This window comes from Idiotropiscis lumnitzeri, chromosome 16, assembly GCF_059441095.1.
Source record: "Idiotropiscis lumnitzeri isolate Australia: NSW breed Sydney's pygmy pipehorse chromosome 16, RoL_Ilum_1.0, whole genome shotgun sequence".
Lineage (NCBI taxonomy): Eukaryota > Metazoa > Chordata > Actinopteri > Syngnathiformes > Syngnathidae > Idiotropiscis > Idiotropiscis lumnitzeri.
Window position 1 is genome coordinate 5342928 of NC_142406.1, and position 21364 is coordinate 5364291.

The following is a 21364-nucleotide window of genomic DNA, read 5'->3' on the forward strand; positions in this document are numbered from 1 at the left end:
GCACCCAAGTGGTGGGAGGTTTAAAGCAAACATACCTTAACGTAAAAAATGGCTCTTACACATACTGTGAATAGCACCCAGTTAGTCAAGTAATCAAGAAGTCACAAGTGTTCATATCAATGGAACTCAGTCCAGACAAGGCACTCCGCATTTTAGGGCGCCCCGTCTAATTAATTTTCAGACAATAGATTAGAAAGATATCAATTGCTAGTCTTGTAAGAGCCATTTTTTACGTTAAGGTATGTTTGCTTTAAACCTCCCACCACTTGGGTGCAGTGTGGTATCCATTGGCCACAGGGCTATTTAATCAATGGGCTAACAAGACCCAGGTGGTTACTATTGGGGAGGCAAAAAGTTTTAGACCGTGACCGTGACAAGGTGGAATGAATGGTGTGAGCTGACTTGACGGACAATTGGATGACTTTACTTTGGAAAAAGCGGAACGGACACACGTCAAACCAACTCAGGCCAGTAGTAACCATAGTGACCCGTTTGATAGGGAAAAGGGTCACTACAAGTCTTAATTTAGCTTGATAGCGATTCAGCATTCTCATCAACTCTTATCTCACTGATTTAATCCTAAAATAAAAATCAAATACCACTTTTTTTGCTTCATTAAAAAAAAAATATTAACACATAATGTTGTGCTGTACCTTAAAGTTTTACTCATTATCTCTTCCATGGAAACTGTTCCCTTTTCTATATCCATGTTATTTTTTCCCCTCATCATCCCAAACCTCTTACTGGTTGTCATGATCAATTTTGTCCCTTATGTTTTCCTTTTATTTTAAATTTTATAATAATTATTTTCTTAATTTTATGAGATATATGATATTTGAGAGGCAAATACCTTTTTTTGAGTAGTCCTCCATATACAACATAATTGTCTTGAATAATGCAAAATGAGCAAATGTGACACATTTCATTGTTTACTCTTACTTGTTCAAAAAGTTACATGATTCTTTAACAATTGAAAGCTTTTCTAAATTTCTAAAAGCTGCCATAGACAAATACAGAACGTTTCAATGAACATAAAAAAAGAAATTTGTAAACATTTTTAAACTACACATCCAAAAATTTAAAACAATACTAATAACAAAATAAAATGTAAAGGGGAAATGTACAAATTCCGTGGGAAGTAAAAGAATTCCATACAAGGGGAGTGATCATTGTCAAAAGTGGATTTAGCTGAACATGTCATCATGGTCGTTGTCAGACTCAGCAAAGTACTTGACCTCCTTCTTTGCGCGGCCTGGCCGGAATGGAGTGTTCGTAGCACCCTGACTGTTGCTGTCATTCTCGTCATTGGATGGAGGATTGTGAGACTTCTGTTCCCAATCACAGAAAAGAACACTTAAATTACTGATGCATTGATTATTATGAAAAGTTAAACATGGCAATTATAAAATTCTGTTTTAATTGCACAGTGATAATACACTGAGCCACGTTCACATTTTTGCAGTTTTTCAGTAATTCATTTAAAAAAAAAATCCACAGGCAACAATTAAACAGACTGCATGTTGATTATCCTGCCTAAACCAAGAAGTAATCTGTAAACTGACGAACAGATGGACAAAGAAACACTTGACTTGTGTTAAGAGAGTTGTGATAAATTCCGACTTTATACGGTCATGCCACCAAACAATCTGCCTAACGTAGGGATGGGCAACTGGTGGCCCGCGGCACGCTGAGTGGCCCCTTGATTAATTAAACGAGCTGTAAGCTATGAATTTCCATAAAGAGTTTATTTATGTATCCTAATACTCAAGTTCTGGAGGGAACAAGACCACCACCCCAGTTATCCCCCAAAAAATAGGTTCTTCCAAATCTGAGGTTGCATGTCAAAATAAAAGTCTCCTAAAATTGCCATATTTCAGTGTCCTCACCCCTTGCTTACATTTTTTTTTTAAATTAACTTTTATTCTTGATATCGTAACACCATACCAGTTTTACGGGACACTGGATCAGTAGTTGTACACTGCTGTCATCTTGGCCCCCATATTTCCCTATTGTCATTGAGTCTTGACTCACTTTTGTTTAAGTCAAGAGTGACATATAGTTTACTATAAAAATATTGCTTGAAAAAAAGTTAGTCTAAACATAATACATTACAGTAGTGCTACCGTGTGTGTGTGTATATATATATATATATATACAGTGAACCCCCGCTACTTCGCGGTTCACCTTTCGCGGGTTCAGTGCTTCGCGGGTCTAAAAAATATTCGGGGGCATTGTAGTTTCGCCGAGCGGCACAAGGGGGCGCTGAAGCGGTTAGACGGCCGGCGTGCGCCGAAGAGGAGAGTGGACGAAGAAGAGCAGGTTCCCCCGGACACGATTGGTGGCGACGGACACTATCGGGGGCGACGTTTCGCATGGTTCGGACCGTACCCGAACTGCGGCCGGCGTGCGTGGCAGTTAAGCCGAAGAGAAACAACTTCCGCCCGGGCACTCGCGCGGCGACATTTTGCTTCGTTCGGGACCGTGCGTGAGCTCCGAAGGAGACCGGCCGGCGTGCGTGTTAGTTAAGCCGAATAGGAGCACCTTCCGCCCGGGTACCGGCGGAGCGCGAGGCTGTCAGTTATGAATGAATAAATAAATAAATGAAGAATGCCACCTTTCATTTCACTGTCATGATCCGTGCCTGTCATGCCGCGTGTGTTTTTGTTTTTTCAGCTGTGTGGGCGTTCCTCCAGCGATCGTCTCGTCAGCTGCTGCGAGACGCGCTGATTACACTGACTATACTTTGATTATAATAAATATCTTTGTATCACCACCTTTTTTCCCGTGTCTGCGTTTGGAGAGTCCTGCTCAATCCTCCAGCTCTGCTGGAGGATCATAACATTCACAGGGCACACCGGACGGCGTACCAGCAGGTAAAAGTCGAAGTAATTAAATAAATACAAAAAGAAGTAATTGAATAAATACAAAAATAATGGCTGGGGAATAAAAAAATAAGTTTTAATAATAATTTTTTTTTTTTTTTTGTTATAACATGAATTTCACTCTCTCTCTCTCTACCCATATATATATATATTTATATATATATATATATTTTTTTAAGCATTTTTGAAGGTGCGCCACTACTTCGCACCTATATATATATATATATATATATATATATATATATATATATATATATATATATATATATATATATATATATATATATATATATATATATATATATAGGTGCGAAGTATATATAAGTATTTTATTTATTTATTTTTTTTTTGAAGGTGCGCCGCTACTTCGCGGATTTTCAGTTTTCGCGGGTGGTCTCGGTCCCCATTAACCGCGATAACCGGGGTATTACTGTATATATATGTATATATATATATATGTATATATATATGTATATGTATGTATTTATATGTATGTATATATATACATGTATATATATGTATGTATATATATATCTATATATGTATATATGTGTGTATATATATATATATATATATATATAAATACACACATATAGATATATATGTGTGTATATATATATATATATATTTCGGGACTAATAAAGATGATCTCATCTAATGTTTTCATCAATGATTCCAGATACTCACCCTGCCTGCCAGTTTTGCCAATTTCTTCACTGGACTATAATCATCATCCTCTGAGCCAGATGCCATTCTCTTTCTTCCTCTGCCTTTACCTGCACAGAATTGAGCAAATCAAGTAACCATTATGCTGCTGTGATTGCGATTCCTTATTGTCCGAGGAGTCCTTGATTTGCGATGGTTTCAACCAAGTGTGTTTTGTAGTTGTGAGTACTTAAAATGAATTTGGAAGGAATTGACTCTGATTGAACTACACCATATAGCAGGGGTGTCAAACTCATTTTTGTGGACGGGCCACATCGTAGTTATGGTTTCTCTCGGAAAGCCGTTACGACTGTGAAATGTATGATCAGATTACGTTATCACATACACACAACAAATTGATGGACAGCTAGTTTTGAACTCAGAAGCCAGTAAGTAATCGTTTGTTCAACAATGTTTCAATTTATTTTGAAAGGGGATGATTGGTAACAAATTAATGGCAATACCTCATATCTCAATGTTGTTAAAAGTGAAGAAAATGTGCTAGCAACAAGAAGTTGACACGCATGATTTGCCCTTTGCGGGCCACACAAAATGAGGTTGCGGGCCAGATCTGGCCCCCGGGCCTTGAGTTTAACACCTGTGCCATATAGGTTACAGACAGAAAGTGAGACTGGTGTCATTGGAACTGAACTCAGTCGTAAACTGAAGACCACCTGTGCTAGGAATTAGTGACTTTACCTGTTACTTTCTTGGACCCAGTGTCGGAGTCAGAGTCCCACAGTGATTTATCAGGTTTCTTTGTTTTGGGTGTGGGTGTCTTCCTAGGTTTCGGAACTGCAGCAGATGGCTTCTTAGATCCTAGACAAAGATGAAAGTCATGTAATGCAATGTGAATTTGCTGTCAGTGTTGGAAGGATAGGTTGAAGAAACCAAAGAAACTAAAAATAAGATGTAGGGTGGCAGAGTGAAGGTGGAGGAAACTTGAAAACACACTGAATTACTAAATCTTCTGCAACCAACTAAAACGTTTACAACGCTGTTAAAACCTCAAAAATGGCACATTATTTTCCAAGATAATCACCGATAATAATATAGAACCGGAAAGTCTTTTCAACCCCGATTTGACCTGTTTCGCCTTAATTCCGACTCACTCTCCTCAGAGAATTATGCAGGCCACTTCAGAGAAAAGATAAACACTATCATGCAATATTTTATCCAGTCAGAACACACTTGTGAAAGTATGTCTGCAGGGTTCGATTCCAGCTTCCGGCGTGGAGTTTGCATGTTCTCTGGGTGGGTTTTCTTCGGGTACTCCGGTTTCCTCCCACATTCCAAAAACATGCATGGCAGGCTGATTGAAAACTCGAAATTGCCCCTCGGTAAGAGTCTGAGCGCAGATAGTTGTTTGTGTATGTGTGCCTTGCGATTGGCTGACAACCAGTTCAGGGTGTACCCCGCCTACTGCCTGAAGACAGCTGGGATAGGCTCCAGCACGCCCTTGTGAGGAGAACCAGTATAGATAATGGATGGATGGATGTGTTTGTGTGTTGTCCATGTTGATTTTTGTCTGTCATTTGCAAGTAAAGTGTTTTTATTCATTTGTGGTGTTAAATTCCTGTTGGCATAATTGTTTTAGATACGTCTTTATTGTCCTCCAAATTGTCATCCAGCGTGAATTATCGTGTTTCTCTCTCCTTTATTTCCGTTTTGATAATGTCAATTTTGTTTGCCGTCGTCTTTATCCGTTCCCCGACGAGTGCCTTATTTGCTTTATTTATGATTTTTATTTGCGTTTTTGGTAGTGATAATGTTCTTGATGTTGCGGCTTGCCGGAGTTATTGCTTCTTCTGCATCTGACGTTGAATCTTGTATATGTGTGTGTGTGTTTTCTTTGGCATGCAAGCTTCTTTCCTCATCTCTCCCAGTGGTGGAGGACGACAACACTGTCACGTCCATATCTTAGGTTTGGAAGTTTCTTCTTTTCCAGACAAAAAACTTTTTTTTCCATGGAAGAGAGAATTCTATCAACTTGCTGACAATTTCTGCTGTCACTTCAGCCTTCGTCAGAGCTGTGTTTAAAAAAAAAACAGTTGGTGGATCCGGGAAACCTTCAAATTAAGGTTTCCAACCCTATCAAAATTGGCGAAAGAACTCCACAACATATTAGTCAATGAGGAGGAAGTATTAATATCATACGGTCATTTCATTATTCACAAAAACTCCAGTAGATGTAACACTACATATATTAACAGAAAAAAATTTACATTCAACTCAACAATATTCAGATTCAGTTCCTCGTGGCACAAATATCAGCCCATACATCAGGACGTTACACTAGAACACAAAAACAAAAAGCTGCACAAGAAAACAAGATATCACGGACCACTGCAGAAGAACAAATCTAAGGGAAAAAGGAGACAAGGGGAAAATCCTTACATCAGAAATTCAAAATACGGATGAAGGACGCCATTGAAATAAGACGACGTTGAGACAGAACGGGACCATCAATAGGGACTTCCGCACACCTGGGACACCATCCTTCAATGACAGCGACGGCATGGAGTGCAGTTTTGATCGCGTCGGGAAGCCTTATTTTGAAGAATTTTTTTTTTACGATGTCACAGAAGTGTGACAGCTGTGATGAAGGCTGAAGTGACAGCTGAAAATGTCAGTAAGGCAAGAGATTTCTGTCTTCACTGGAGACAAGGTTTTTTTTCTGGAGAAAAAAAAAGCAGAAACTCCAAAACTATGTTCTAGTTCTTCTTTCAGCCCGTGGTATTTCTCCAGCTTTTCATGTTGCTTTTTGCGCACAATTCTATCTTTCGGTTTTGCTACATCTATCACGGCTGCTGTCTTATAATGTTTCACTCTCCTTTATGGTTATCCATTTTATCTCCTTCCTGTAATCCTTTTCTTCTGTCACGCGAGCACAATTTTGTTGTGGTTTCATTAAAAAAAAACAGTATACTGTATGTGGAGCCTCAAGTCGACAGTTCTTCTGTTGCAGCATACCAGTACGTTTGGTGCTCGTTCGCTTGTTGTGTGGCAAACAAAAAGTCTTACCTTTACTAACGTTTGGCTGCGTTACTCTGTTTTCAGCAAGTGTGTATTAAAAGTACTGAAACTTTGAACAGTTGAAGTTGTGCATTTTGTTACTGTCCTGTGAAAAACACTCATGTTCATTTTTTCCATCGTAAAATAAAAAAAATATGTTAATGGGCTTTCCACATTACGTGAACATTGAGAAGAAAAAAAAAAAAAAAAACGAAAAACGGTCATCCATGTTTTTCACAGGACAGCAACGATTTAAAATTTTAGAGAATTGACTTTTAAAGGCTATAGTGTATTATTTTAGGCTTGTCCAGAAATATTACCCATAAGCCGAATGTACAACATGTGATATGACCTGCCATTTTGATACTAAATTCCGTTGCACTCTCTTATTTATTTATCTAATTTATATAATTGTCTGTATTATTGTTGTATTGCACTGGAGAGGGGAGCTCTCTAATCTCGTTGCACACTTGAGTACAATGACAATAAAGGGATTTCTAATTTCTAATTTCTACGTGCGCCATTCACTTGCCTTTCAACATGTGGCAGCCAAACAATTTGCGGACAGTTGGCAACTCCCGAAAACTAGTTTTCAGCAGGGCTGCACTGATTTGTATCTTGTGAGCGGCTGGCTTAAGAGACATTTCTTGCGTATGTTCTGCTTTGTGTTCAAGTTGACTGTAATGGAGTTCTCTTTACAAAGAATCACCTTACCTTTTTTTGCTCGCGATAAGCTGTCAAATGCAGAGCTGCTTGAAAAGGTGGAAAACTCTCTGTTGTCGTCATCACTGTCTGCCTTAGACTCGTCTAAAAGCATATAAACGCAAGCCAACGTTAACCCACGGTCATTTCTGTATACTGTCACGATCCAGTTAGACCTGGATAATAGATATACAATACAATCTAACTTTGTTTATAAAGCACGTTTTGACAACAGCTGCAGCTGTAACAATGCACTTTACATTGAGTATAGCATAAAATAGAAGTAACACAACAACAAAGATGGTGAAAGCAGTAAATTCAAACACAAATTAATGATGCTAACACATATAATAGTAGACACCAGAAAACAGCAGTACAGTGTCCGTTTTATGTTTGGTCGAAAGCCAAAGAATGAAAAAAGCGTCTTTCAATAGGGAAGGACTGGCAACAGAAAATTCTCAATCCCCTCTAAGGTGCCGCTTAGTTGTTGGCACCTCCAGTAGCATCTTGTTCTAAAAAGCCGAGTCTAACAATTCCCAGAAAGCATTATTTAGATGTTGGAGCTGTCACCAAAAAATCTTATAATTCGAGGTGGGAATCTTTGGGCGATTCGATCATAAAATGTTTCTTTAGGCATCTTTAATTAATCTGTTATGATGCACGTTTTCACAACACAATTTTCTTGTCTCATTGAGTAAACATTCACTTGCGATTTTTAAAAACACAATATGTAAGAAGAAACAAAAGATTCATTCATTCCCATTATATTCTATTAAACAGACGGAAATGTGTGTAAACTGAAGTTTCGAGGCTTGTGCAATGGTGTAATTAATAACCATTGCCTAAAAATTACCATACCAATATAAATAATATTTTGTCAAAAACAATCTGTTTTGGATTTTCAACATAAAATTAGATAAATGAACACAAAAACTACCAATTAATTAAAAATGTCCATATACTTCAGTCCCAGCAGCTCGAAAAAGTGCTTTGCTGATTTGAAATGTTTGTCAATAGGAAATGATTTCTCTTAGTTGCAAATAAAATACTCCTCCTGTATCCGCAGCTCAGCAGTACATTCAATCTTCAACAAAATAAAAAGGCTGTCCTGAGCTGCCTAAATGTATAATTCTGTAACTATGGCTCAATTGCATTTCAAAATTCCTAAGAAATGTAGTTCCTACTTACAGAAATATAAACTTCACAAGACAAAATGGTTGGCACAGAATCCCCTTGACAAAACATCCAATTATTATATAACATTAGAATCTGTGTGTCTTTCATTCATTACTTTTGTTTGGAGCACATCTGACCTAGGCTTCCACCTTTTCCACAAAACCTTACCGAGATGGCCTTTGTTAATGGCTTTGCCTTTTCCAATAATGTTTCAAATTGCTTTCTTAAAGAGGTGAAAACAAGTCTTTGTAAGTGAATGTGTGGATTCCAAAGGACGAGAATACACAACTTTGAGTGATTGATCTCATATGTTACATATGTGTGTATGATAAGAACTACAAAGTTCATACTCACCGCTGTCGTTACTCTTGTCTGAGAAGACAGATTTAGAAGAGAATATTGTGGCTGTCTCTTTCTTTTCAGCCACAGGCTCAGACCTAGAAAAGAAGGGTTATAAAGTACTCAAAACTGACATGTAAGGAGATGGCGAAGAAGGGAAAAAGGCAACAAGGAACCACAGATGATCCGAGTCTTACAAGCCCACTCAATAGTTAAGCTTTAGGTTCGTAAATGTAGCAAAGTCTTACATGGTCTTCTGGTTGCGGTCCGAGTCTTTGTCTGTATCAAAGTCATCTTCATCATGGTCACTGTCATGCTCCTTCATTTCAGATTCATTCAGCTGGTCTTTATCCGTGATATCCACAATGTCATTATCACTCGCATTACCATCCTCATCTTCCTCCTCTGAGAAGTCAAATGTGTATTTCGGCTTGGATGCTGAAAAGAAGAAGAGTATGGGTCAAACATAATTAGTTTTGCTGTGTTTATTGTACACTTATGACACTTGTCTGATTAGGTTTTGCATCAGACTTTTTTTTTTTTTTTTTAGACACCGGATGGTGGACCAGAATTTCCTAAAAGCCATCCGGAAGTCGGTTTTCATGGATTCCGCTTGGCCAGCCTGTACCTGTCGGCTACTTCTCAAGTCCCATAGGCTAAAAAGGCTTGATAGGACTCCTTCTTCACCTTAACATACGGTATCCCTTCCTCCCGGTGTCCACCAGTTGGTTCTTATGACCACAACTCTGATCGGATGCCTCGAACAAAACTCCCCAAATGCCAGAGCTCTGCTCAAACTGTCACTTCATTTAAATCTGAGCTGAAACAACAACATTGTTGTTTGCTACAGTCTTCTCATTTTGTTTTAATCCCCATTCGCAAGTTATCTATTAATTTATCTAAACTGATGCTTGTATCTAATTCTTTTAGATGATTTCTTCAGATTTTTTTTTTGCAATGTCTTAAGGTTTTGTTTCTACTTTTGGAATGCATTTAATGTTTGATGAAAAGCACTTTGAATTATCTTGCTCAAGAAATTTCCTATACAAATAAATGCCTTGCCTTGCTTCCAGTCTTCCGGTGGGACAAATGCATGTTCTCCCCTCGCTTGTGTGGATTATCTCCAGGTACCCAGGCTTCCTCCCACATTCCCAAAACAAGTTTGGCAAATTGGAGACTCTAAATTGTCCATGTGTGAATGTGAGCGTGAATGAATGTTTGTTCCAGGGTTCACCCTGTCTCTTGCCCAAAGTCAGCTGGGACGAGCTCCAGCTGACCCTAATGTGAACAAGTGGTACCAGAAAATTGATGATAATGCACATAATATTTATGTTGAAAATGGAATCATAATAAGATAAAATCCATGTTGAAATAATGTATATGATTAATTTTGAGAAATTATAAGTCACATTTTTTTAATGAGGGGATACGGAGTAGCGGGAGAAAACCCAATGCGAGAACATGGTACCAGCTGATATTTCAAACAGAACCTTTGACTGAAGCAGATGTGCACCACATGCATGTGATGACCTAATAATGGAACCTTTCTGTATAATCAAACATTTGTGAACGAATATCACACTCTGATGACACAATGCTATTTATTAAATAGTTAGTATGTAGTTATTCACACCAGACTGACATTTAAAAGGTAAACCATACCTGATGCTCTCTGAGACTTGGTCTCTCTGGGGACGATAGGCTGACCATTCTCCACATCACTGTCAGAATTCGAATCATCTTCAGACCATGGATTTCTTTTTTTCACTTTCTTTACAGGACTTCCTTTGGGTCCTGGTGTTTTTCTCAATCTGGGAACTCCTGCAGGTGCCAACAAATGCAACTCAAATGTCATGTCATTTCATTTTGTTTATGCTACACCCATTTCAAATGATGAACAAATCCATACTAACAAGAATAACAATTTATATTGAAGAACATACAAACTCTTTAAGCCCATTTTGGATTCATCAACCCAAATACCCATGTCAAATTTTAACCTGGTTCTTTCTTCTCCTTCTTCACACGTGGAGTCTTTGGTTTGACTACAGGGCTATCACCTGTTGCAGCATCTTCGCCCAAAACATCATCATCACCCTCCAGCTTCAAAACTGGGTCAGAGTCAACCTGAAACGAAAACATAGACACGTAAAGTGGCAGCACCTTGGTACTAATAGTTTCTCACAAAGATTTTCAACTCATGTTTACCAATTAGACATTTGACTTTCCTGCTTGATTCAAACATTTAATATGCCCATGGGAGGATAAATTGTTGGCAAGAAACAGAATACTAGGAAAGACCACATTGCGAAACATACCATGGCACTGTCAATGCTTTTTTTCATCAGCATCATTAGGAGAAGTGTTGGAAAAAATTAAAGCATTGTACCAAATTTTCACGACCACGCACATTCAAAAGTCGTAAATTTTCTCCAAAATGGACTGAGCGTTAGATAATGCGGTGTGCCTTCTGTGTACACCGATTGCCCAAATTTTTAAATGTGTGATTTTCATGAGCGCTCCACTTGACTGACAAGGAGCATTCCTTGCCAGCACACTGCTTTTACAGAAGATAAGCAGGCGCGACTGAGCATGCGGATGTTAAAGTGGGGAGGGTGGCGAACATAGCTTTACTAAGACTGGGAGGCAGCGCTGGGCGTATTACGCCACAGTTTGTGAATGGATCGTGGATGCTTGGGCTTGCAATTTCGTTTGAGCTTTCGGAATAGCCAGCATCATTTCTGAGGAGCCGCATGGCAAAGAGGCTGACTGACAATGAGGATGAGGAGAGGGAACCTGGCGTGGGAAATACTTCAATAAAGTACAACCAAACTCAGTTTTGCTCCCGGTGCCTTTTCAAAAACTAGATTCTAGGTATATCATCCTTGGTAAAGTAAAACCTGAGTATCCACACGAGTAGGCAAATCTATCATCGCTGTTTATCGTTTTTATATTTTGGAAAAAAATATTTAAAGAATTGCTACTTTCAAGAAATTAGGCAAGAAAAGATTTTGAATGACAATCGAAAATGTGGAATTATTTCAAGATTGGCACACCAGATGTTATCATTTCCTTTATTAGATTTTATTTAGGGCGGCATGGTAGACGACTGGTTAACACATCTACCTCACAGTTCAGTTTTGCAGGGCTTCCACCTTCCTGTGTGGAGTTTGCATTTTCCCCTGGTGCCTGCGTGGGTTTTCTCCGGGTACTGCGGTTGCCTCCCACACAAAATGTCTAAAGGTGTGATTGTGAGTGTGGATGTTTGTTCGTGCCCTGCAATTGGCTGCCAACCAGTTCAGGGTGTACCCCGCCTACTGCCCGAAGACAGCTGGGATAGGTTGCAGCTCCACCAAGACCCTCGTGAGGAGAAGCAGCTCTGATAATGGATGAATGGAGATTCAATTTGTAGTTGCATACCGTTATTAAGTGTCATTTAGACAAATGAGGGATTTTATTTGTCATGCCTATCTTATCGAAAACTCAAACTGGTATGTGAGAAATCTTGCACGTAAATGGAAGTGGCCTCACATGTGCAGTTGTCCACAAAACATATTATTTAAAATATAAAAATGTTATGGATTCTGAATAAGGCCAATAATGATGATGAATAATGATGTTACCTTCTTCTTTTTGTTCAGTTTCTTGTTTGCCTCCGATTTCAGCAGCTGAGATGGTGGATCCACCCTGCGTCCAAATGGTGACGGCATTGTCTCCTCTAGATTCAGCTTCTTTGCTTTGGGTTTTCCAACTTTACCCTTCACGAGTTTGATGACTTTCCCCAGATTTTGCTCTTCTCGCTCAAGTGCTTCAAAATTCTGAAAGAAAAACAAAAACAGCAATAATATATATTTTCTTTTTAACCACTGGACCTTTGTGCATGTAGTGACCATATCCAACCTCTGTGAAGAAACTCTCAGTTTAAAAAACAAACAAAAAAAAAAAAAAACGCACGACACAGTCTCTGCAGTCATGTCGGAGAGAGACAGATGCATACGTACGAGGAGGGGATTTAAGGAACAAGTTCATGTAGCCTAATGTAGTGGAGTAAGAGTACAGTTTCTTCTTCACAAATCTACTCAAGAGTAAGTTTTGGGATATTTAGTACTTCTGGGAGTACAAAATATCCCCAAACTTACTTGAGTAAATGTAACGGAGTAAATGTAACTCGTTACTACCCACCTCTGGTCGTAGCTTACAATGACAGCGTAATTAACTTCCAGTTTCTTTTAGTGACTGAATATGATTTCGGGATGACGTCGTATTAACGTTGGTGGCAACTGTGTAATGGCATGAAAAAGTCTTGACAAGGAAAACTGAAATATAAGTCAAGATACTGGTCATGCCACCATGCAGGCCAACTTCAAAACAAAAGCCGACAAAGGCTATTGCAAGAATATATTATTTTGTCAATTTACAACTTTATTATTTTCCCACCAATCAACTGCAGACCATGAGCGACCTAAACCATGATGTGTGATCTGTACAGTTCACAGATCAAAGAGTCATAAGTAGGAGGACGGTGTCTTCCTATTGGTCAATGCAGAAGAACCAATCGAAGGACGATATAGGACATGTCACACTACGCGGTAAGACTTACACAATTTCTGACATGCTAGACTGTCGTGGTGGTCGTAAAGCGTCCCACACACCAAACGAACAATTGTTGAGTATGTCCCACTACGCAGGTTACTATGCGTCAAAACAACTCAGAATTTGCAGCTCTGTGAAGGCACCATTCATGCTGAAAGGAACATAAATGATATGGAGCAATTATGCTGTCATCCAAGCAACATCTTTTTCAACATCCTTATTTCCAACATGCTTGAATCAATAAGAAAATGGCAAACTACACTTTGCACATGTGTTACAATATTGTAGAAAAAAAGTCCAAGTACTACAGTGGTCTGCCAGTCTCAGACCCTTTAAAATGTGTGGTGCATTATGAAGCAGAAAATACAACAACAGAGATGGTCTGTTGAGCAGTTGATTGGTTGATTATAATATTTGTTCAATCGGGGACAGTGTACATTAGTAAAAAACATTTGAATTAGAAAAAAAAATGACTACAGCCACAAGCCTGATTTCTGTAGCTAGAAAATCAAAATGGGCCTGTTTTTATGCCCAGATGCATGTGGGCGTTCTACAAAAATAGAGCCCTATGTCTCCTATCTGGCCTAGGTAAGTATTGGCAACCCCCCCGAAGAGCAAGTAGTTGGGGAGAGGGAAGTGTGAGCTTCCCTGCTTAAGCTGCTGCACCCGCAACCTGACTCCCCCCAAAAAACTGAAGAAAATTCATGGATGAATGGATGTCTTTTTTTCAGCCTGGTGAGATCAATCAAAAGTTAAATAATGAGCTGCAAACTGTTAAAACACTTACATCTAATTCTTCTATGAAAACTGCCAAGTCCTCCTTCCACAGATCGTCCGGAGATTTATCCTTGAGATTCTGTAGCTCTGCTGTCTGCACATGACCAAGAAGAGAGGAATAACAAATAAGTGACATACATACATAATATGAACAATTTTGGCAATTATATGCCAGTGAAATCCCACATGGGTTAAGGGCAAGGTTATCTTAGTTAACGAAAGCTAAGGAAATGACTACAAATAAAATGGAAAAAACATTTTTGCTAACGAAATACAATAAAAACGAAAATGCTTTTAAAAAAATGAAAACTAACTGAAAATACATTTTATGTTTATAAAACTAACTAAAACTAACTATCATTATAGCGAGAATGTCCTTTGTTTCATCTTTGGCAATTAATTTAATACACAAGCCTTTGGGGTGGATTTTAAATCTACCGTATTTCCGCTAAAGTCCTAAATTTCCCCCAATACAAACTTGTCATTTGACGCGCCTATTGTATAGACTGAGCAACTCTCTCAACAATTGAGCCTGATCCCTTTGGGGCATTGCAGCGTGCATGTTAACACACCCTGCTGGCCAAAGTCTGAAACATCTATGCTTGGAATTGCGTGTGGCAAATACATTATGTGAATACGTTTTTGGGTGATGGTGTAGGAGAAAGCTGGACAAAAGGGCATCTGTCCACAATGTCGTAGTCTGTCTTATCATTCATGTTATTGCAAGCAAGAAACATCGCAGGTTTAGACAACAGATTGCAAAAAAACAAAAAAAACACACTGCCCAAAGCACACCACTCACATCTCTCTAACTAGCCATCTAATTGGCTGAGGCTGATAAGCTCCCAGGAAGCGTCAGAACTGTTTTTTTGTTATTTTTATTTCTTTTGGTGATATGAACGGCATGAGAGATGCATGTTTTGTGTTAATTTTATTTCTTTGTTTCATGGTTTGTTTGTATGCTGTTCATATTAATGATTTTGATTTGAAACCATGACTCTAAGGAGTGTGGTGACCAGTGACATCCCTCCCCTGACGTTGTCAATTAGATGTGTTGCCATGACATCTCTGATCGGCCTGAGCTGAATTGCTGTTACTAACAGCTATCAGCAAGCGAGAGCTAGCATGCGCGGGCGAGCATGTGCAAGCTAGCATGTGCAAGCTAGCATGTGCAAGCTAGCATGCTAACATGCGCCTCGTAGTGCGCCGCGCCCAGTCTAAGTATTAAATACTAGTAATAAGTATTAAGCACCCTCAACTGGTGCTGCGCCTTTTGATTCAGCGCATCTTTTGGCCGTAAAAATATGGTACTTATTTTGATATTACTGCACAGTCATAGAAAGGTGGAACTGTCGTCTGGGAGTTGTAGTGTTTTTAATGTGTATCTCACAGAAGCGAAAGAGCAAAAAAAAAAAAAGAGCCAGCAGATGATGTCACTCCAAGAGAGGAGTTTGCGTGTGACTTTGGGTCGAGTGGCTCACCAGTTCTCATCCCGAAATGCAACGCGCGGTTAAAAGTTCTATCTGTTTGATATGAAAAAAAAAATTATCCATTATACAAAAAAATAGTACACTGTAAACATGGTTTAATACTTTTAAAAAATAATTAAATCCACTTTAGAAGTTGGCGACGTGGTAAACAGGGCATCCAAGTTTCATTTACAGTGTAGTTCTGTTTGTGTGTTTGTTTGAATTTTGTTGTTGTTGTGGTTGCATTTCTTGTACTTTGAACATTTGTGTTTTCATTTTACTTATATTTTATATATTCGAAATAAATACGAAAAAAAAAAGAAAATTGAATTAAACTGTATGCATGCATCTGACTTTAGAAGGGGTGTCATGCACAACACTTATTGTAATCTCTGGACTGTTAAACTGTATCCTATTTTATCAAAATCTTTTAAAAATAATATTTTAGTTGAATTTTTACTACAGAATAGTTACCATGGTGTTTTTCTAATCTCGCACACAAGTAGACCACCAATTTCTTTCAAAACTAAAACAAATACTAAACCTAAACTAAAACTAAGTGTTTAAAAAAAACTTACAAAGCCGTTCTGAAAACTAATTAAAACTAAATTAAAAAACTTAAACATAAAACAAAATAAACACCAATTATATTTAAAATTCCAAAACTACAATAAACCTTGTTAATAGGTATGGATCCCTAATGAAATAAAGACATTTCATTCCTTTTCCTTTTGGCTTGTCCACTGCAAAAAAAAAAAAAAAAACTTGAAAAATAATCTTGAAAATGAAGGTTTTTTTGTTTTTTTTGGAAATTTTATTACACAGCAACAAACGATGTTTAAGAAAGAAAAAAATGTTTAAACTTTTTTTTTGCCCAGCAAGAAAAATAATCTTGAAAAGCAAGGCCTGGAGTTTGCACTACTTTGTGCCACCCGCAAGGCTGCATTCAAAAAATGAAGACTAATAATGACGAATAACGTGCGATGTGTGGACAAGAAAAAATAAATAAATTACCTTCTGGTCTCGTTGTTTCAGGAGTTCCTCCACCTTCTCTTTCGTCAAGCACCATAAGGACATGTTGAGGATGTAATTAAAATTTGGCCCCGACGACGTACCAGAGTGCAATGAGCTGTCACTCTCATTTCCGTCATTATCATCTTCTTCTTGAGACTGTAAGAGTCCAAAAAATAAATAAAAATCACAACACAAATCCAATCTAGTTCATTTGAATCTGATTCAAATCAAATCGTGAGGTGTATATATATATACGCGTGCGGGCGTAGGCGTGTGTGAGTGAGAATTGATAAGTGTCACACTTAAACATGTATGATGCCAGTTAGTCTCACCACACAATATAGTTTTTCTGTTGACAGAGATAATTGTAAAAATATATATTTGGCCTCATAACCTATTAATATAAGATGAATATTTGATTCAAGCACAGCATTCATGTGGATAACCGTACCTTTTCTTGAGCCTTGTTCCAGGCTGCTACAGGATCAGACTCATAGCCTTTCTGGACCAACATTCGGATTAACTCGCGCTTGGATTTGTTCTCTGTTGGGATACAAAATTGATAAAATATCAGATTGAAGATTTGAAGATTTTCAAACCTCTTACCAATTGAAATTTTTCCTTCAATTTTCTCCAGAACAAAACGAGCTTGATTGGACAGTTTAGCTGCTTCAGCTCCAGAGCTGCCAATCAACCAGTCTTTTCGAAGTTTGTAGTAGTGCAGGCGCAGCTCAAAAAACTCTCTTAGAATGTCTTGGACTGAATCATATCGCTTTAGACAACCCATGTGGTCAAACAGAACCTACAAATAAACAGAAAGAAAATATTCTTACCATACACCACCTTCAATTCACAGCATCACTGACCTGCAGTGGATTTGGAGTCAAATGAATGTTTACCATGGAGTTGCAGGTGAGGCTGGACTGAAGCTTGAAGACTTTGTGGAGGCCAGCTGCTTCAGCCTGAGCGAGTTTTTCCTCAGACATGCGAACCACAAACTTCACGGTAGAATCTGTGTGGTACTCCTTATAATCGTTGATGAGTGATGGTGTTTTTTCGGTGCCCTGCAGCATCGGCTCCAGCACAGATTCCTTATAAGCCTGTATATGACAGAGGAGATGGAAATTATGTTCAGCACTTGTTCTCATCCATCCATTTTGTATACAGTAACTCTAATCTTGTTGAGATTTGCGAGAGGTGATTGGGTGGTGATGCCGACCAATGGGCCTGTACAAGTCAACACAACTTTATTTGCCGTACACTTCCTATTTATAAGAAACAAAAGCTCATGCTTTGAATAGCATTCATAAGCATTACACACACAAAAATGGTAGAACAGCTAAAACATTCTTTTTTTTTTTAACATTTAAACTGTTTAAAAATATTTGCCTTATTAATTTATATTAATAAATGTGAAAACCTAGATGCGTTTTTTTTCTTTACATTGATGGAATGTAAATTTACAGCAAGGCACAAAATGCAAAAAACTTCATTTGGACAAAATATTATTTTTTTTCAGATTGAGTGTGATTTTGTGATTCCGCAGTATTTACAAATTCTGGCGAAAATTCCCAGAAGTTGTGAGACTGCATCCTTTAATAAGGTGCGCCCTATGGCCGTAAAATACGGTAAAAACATTTTTTTTTATTATTATTTATTTTTACAATATCATGATGAATTCCGCATCAAATCAGTATCATGAGCTTTTTTCATATGGTTAGCCTCCCCACAATATTGACATAATTATTGTATCACGAGGTTAATATCGTGATAAGATTGTATCGTGACATTTGGATATTGTTACATCCGAGTAATTAGTGATGTCACAATATTAAAATTCTGTGCTATTGTTGGGACTTTGTTAAATAATGAGCCATTCTGCTTAAAATGGCTCCTTTTTGTTGCCTCCTGGGCTCCCCGTGTTGGTGTGGCTTCGCAATCAATTTTTGTGAGACATCTCACTTATGAATATATCGCCACAACGTCACGTTGTCTGGCAGGGAACAGTGGTTGCTGTTGAGATCTCTGCTTTGCCTTTGCCTTGGACATCACATTAGAGACAACACTTAAAATTTAGACAAAGAGAAGAAGAGCGCGAAGACGAAATAACCAATCTCATTGATTATTTGACATCACCTTCAAAGGCTACGCATTGACTATTCCCACCAATGGCATGGAGGTGTGCTACTTCTCACACCAGCGCAGAAGGTACGGAGTTGTTGACGTCTCTGTCAACGGATGTCGGATTGGTATATAAAGGCCTTTATACAGACGGAAGAAGGAGGTGAAGTACCTGTGTCCATGTTCGTACGGGAAGTTCTGTGATCTCGATGGTGTTTTTGTCAAGGACTGACACCTCTCCACTAACCAGGTACTGGTTCGGACCTAGTTCATGTATGACCCCTTTGAAGTTTTTATATCTGGGAAGCTTTTAGGAAAAAAAGGTCAGACAAATCAAAGTTGTGAAATTCAACACTTTGTATCGATAAAAAAAAAAAAAAAAAAAACTCGTTCTTGATTCCCATTCTTTGATCTTGACTATTTGTCCTACTAAGTGATTTCAGTACATAATTGTCATGTCATACATTTACGTCCAGTCTTGAACTAAGCTACTTGGCACGATTTCTAACGATTGGAGAAAACGCTACACAGAAAGCAAAACAAGAACATTTGTGAGGCTGACAAGGTCAACACATGCTCCACTGTCAGCCAAGCAAGCATAATTATTTGAAATTGCAAGTGTGCAAATTACTTACATTTATTCATAAAGTGCTTTCACAAGAGCTACCAAGCGCTTGACCGAACACATGACTTTACAAAGGCATTGCTCTGTAATTATATTTAAAACAATAATATCAAATTATCTAGCTAGTTTACCATTGCCAGGGGGTCTTCATGGTTTAGCATCCGGCTGATGTTGTTGACAATCTCTCGGGGGTCGTAGTTGGGAATCTTACATGCCCAACCGGTTCCAATGCCCTCTGCACCGTTTACAAGTACCATTGGAATAATGGGAATGTACCACTCTGGCTCCACCTTCTGGTTGTCATCATAAAGGAACTTCAGAAGGTTGGAGTCCACTGCTGGAAATAACAGCTTGGCAAGAGGACTGTAGAAGTTGAGACAAAGTTATCAGCCATAGAATACCCACATGGAGTTAATTTACACGCAACACAAACGTTTACACATTTAACACAAACAATGACTGACCTTTAAATGTATCACTGTAATGACTACCTTTGTGATGCATGGTTCTAAAAAGAGTCATCTTTTCCTCATATAAATAAAGATGTATTGTATTAAGGGTGGCACGGTGGAAACTGGTTAGCACGATGGCCTCACAGTGCAGAGGTTGTGCGTTCGATTCTGGCTCGGGCCTTCCCGTGTGAAGTTTGCATGTTCTCTCACATTCCAAAAACATGCATGGAAGGTTGATTGGACACCCCGAATTGTCACTAGGTGTGATTGTGAGTGTGAATGGTTGTTTGTCTATGTGTGCCCTGCGATTGGCTGGCAATCAGTTCAGGCTGTACCCTGCCTACTGCCCGAAGACAGCGGGGTTAGGCTCCAGTACCCCTCATGAAGAGAAGCGATGGATTAATTGCATTCATTTATGAAATACAATACAACACAACTATACTTATATAGCGCATACACAACAGCTAGCTAAAAGAGCAGTAAACTAGAACACAAATTAGAACACAAACTAACAAATGTGCAATACTCGTCGTCTTGTTGACTCAACATAAGGCTGTACTTGCCACCACAAATGTCTGCCGCTGGATTTTTATAAATATCCGGAACAATCAGGATTATGGGCGTAAAGAGTTAGCGTTCAGAGACTTTTGAAACAAAATACAGACAATCTGCAACATGGGGTGGTTTGAGCACCTAATAACAATGGCTCATGCCTCCCTGGTGAGTTGAATATTTAAAAAAAAAAAAATCTTGGCAAAGTATACGATTTAAATTGTGTTGGAAGCATGGAAAATCTACACACATTAATAAATCCTTTTCCTTATGTCGGACCTTCCTTAAAATCTCAGCTTCAAAGAATGAAAATTAATATCGTCAACTGGCATGAAATAATTGAACGGCTTTACCTCAGCATAGTGAAGATATAACGAGGGCTGGCAGCATCTTTGCCTCCATTGATGCGAGTGCCAAATTGACCAAGTGGCTGCAGGATGTTCACGTTGTTACTGCCCACAAAGTTTTGGGCCAAGTTGACAATAGTCATCATGAGTGCTTGCTAAAAAGAAAAATGGGTGATGAATCCTTGGGTCAAGAACTAAGTGACAATTATTATGTGGCCTGACTCAAATAAATCAGATCTATTTCTTATTTGTTTTGATTATGATTAGTATATAACAATAGGGACAAAGATTCCGGATTCACTGTAACAGAAAATGGGCATGTATCACATAAAAAACAAAACAGAATGATTAAAAACTACAATATAGGTTTTAATTCGGACAAAATAATTGACAAAAAAAAAAACCTGCTCGCAGTATCTAATTTCTATGATTTACATTCTTCTTTACACTTTTAATTGTACCTCTCCGTGATGATACGCAGACATCTCTGCTACTGAACCAGCTAGCTGTGCAACTTTCACCTCCCTCTTGTCGTTCCTCTTTAAGCAAGTGAAAAGCACTTTTCTTTGGCCAGGCTTTAAGCCTAAATAACACA

At 38.5% G+C, this 21364-nt stretch overlaps 1 protein-coding gene across 2 annotated transcripts in view; it reads right to left on the minus strand.

Moving 5' to 3' along the window:
* Nucleotides 1–916: 916 nt before the first annotated feature.
* Nucleotides 917–21364, minus strand: part of LOC148321055 (DNA topoisomerase 2-beta-like) — a 62273-nt gene continuing 41825 nt past the window's right edge. For both annotated transcript variants that reach the window (XM_088319382.1, XM_088319383.1), the window contains exons 19-36: nucleotides 21231–21352; nucleotides 20776–20924; nucleotides 19550–19781; nucleotides 18966–19100; nucleotides 17572–17772; nucleotides 17279–17474; nucleotides 17124–17215; nucleotides 16673–16828; nucleotides 14200–14283; nucleotides 12443–12637; nucleotides 10820–10946; nucleotides 10482–10640; nucleotides 9068–9257; nucleotides 8835–8917; nucleotides 7317–7409; nucleotides 4287–4406; nucleotides 3570–3658; nucleotides 917–1328 (exon numbers count right to left, since the gene is read on the minus strand). In XM_088319382.1, the coding sequence (XP_088175508.1) occupies nucleotides 1185–1328; nucleotides 3570–3658; nucleotides 4287–4406; nucleotides 7317–7409; nucleotides 8835–8917; nucleotides 9068–9257; nucleotides 10482–10640; nucleotides 10820–10946; nucleotides 12443–12637; nucleotides 14200–14283; nucleotides 16673–16828; nucleotides 17124–17215; nucleotides 17279–17474; nucleotides 17572–17772; nucleotides 18966–19100; nucleotides 19550–19781; nucleotides 20776–20924; nucleotides 21231–21352 (2567 nt within the window). In that variant the 3' untranslated portion in view covers nucleotides 917–1184. The remainder of the gene's footprint in view (nucleotides 1329–3569; nucleotides 3659–4286; nucleotides 4407–7316; nucleotides 7410–8834; nucleotides 8918–9067; nucleotides 9258–10481; nucleotides 10641–10819; nucleotides 10947–12442; nucleotides 12638–14199; nucleotides 14284–16672; nucleotides 16829–17123; nucleotides 17216–17278; nucleotides 17475–17571; nucleotides 17773–18965; nucleotides 19101–19549; nucleotides 19782–20775; nucleotides 20925–21230; nucleotides 21353–21364) is intronic.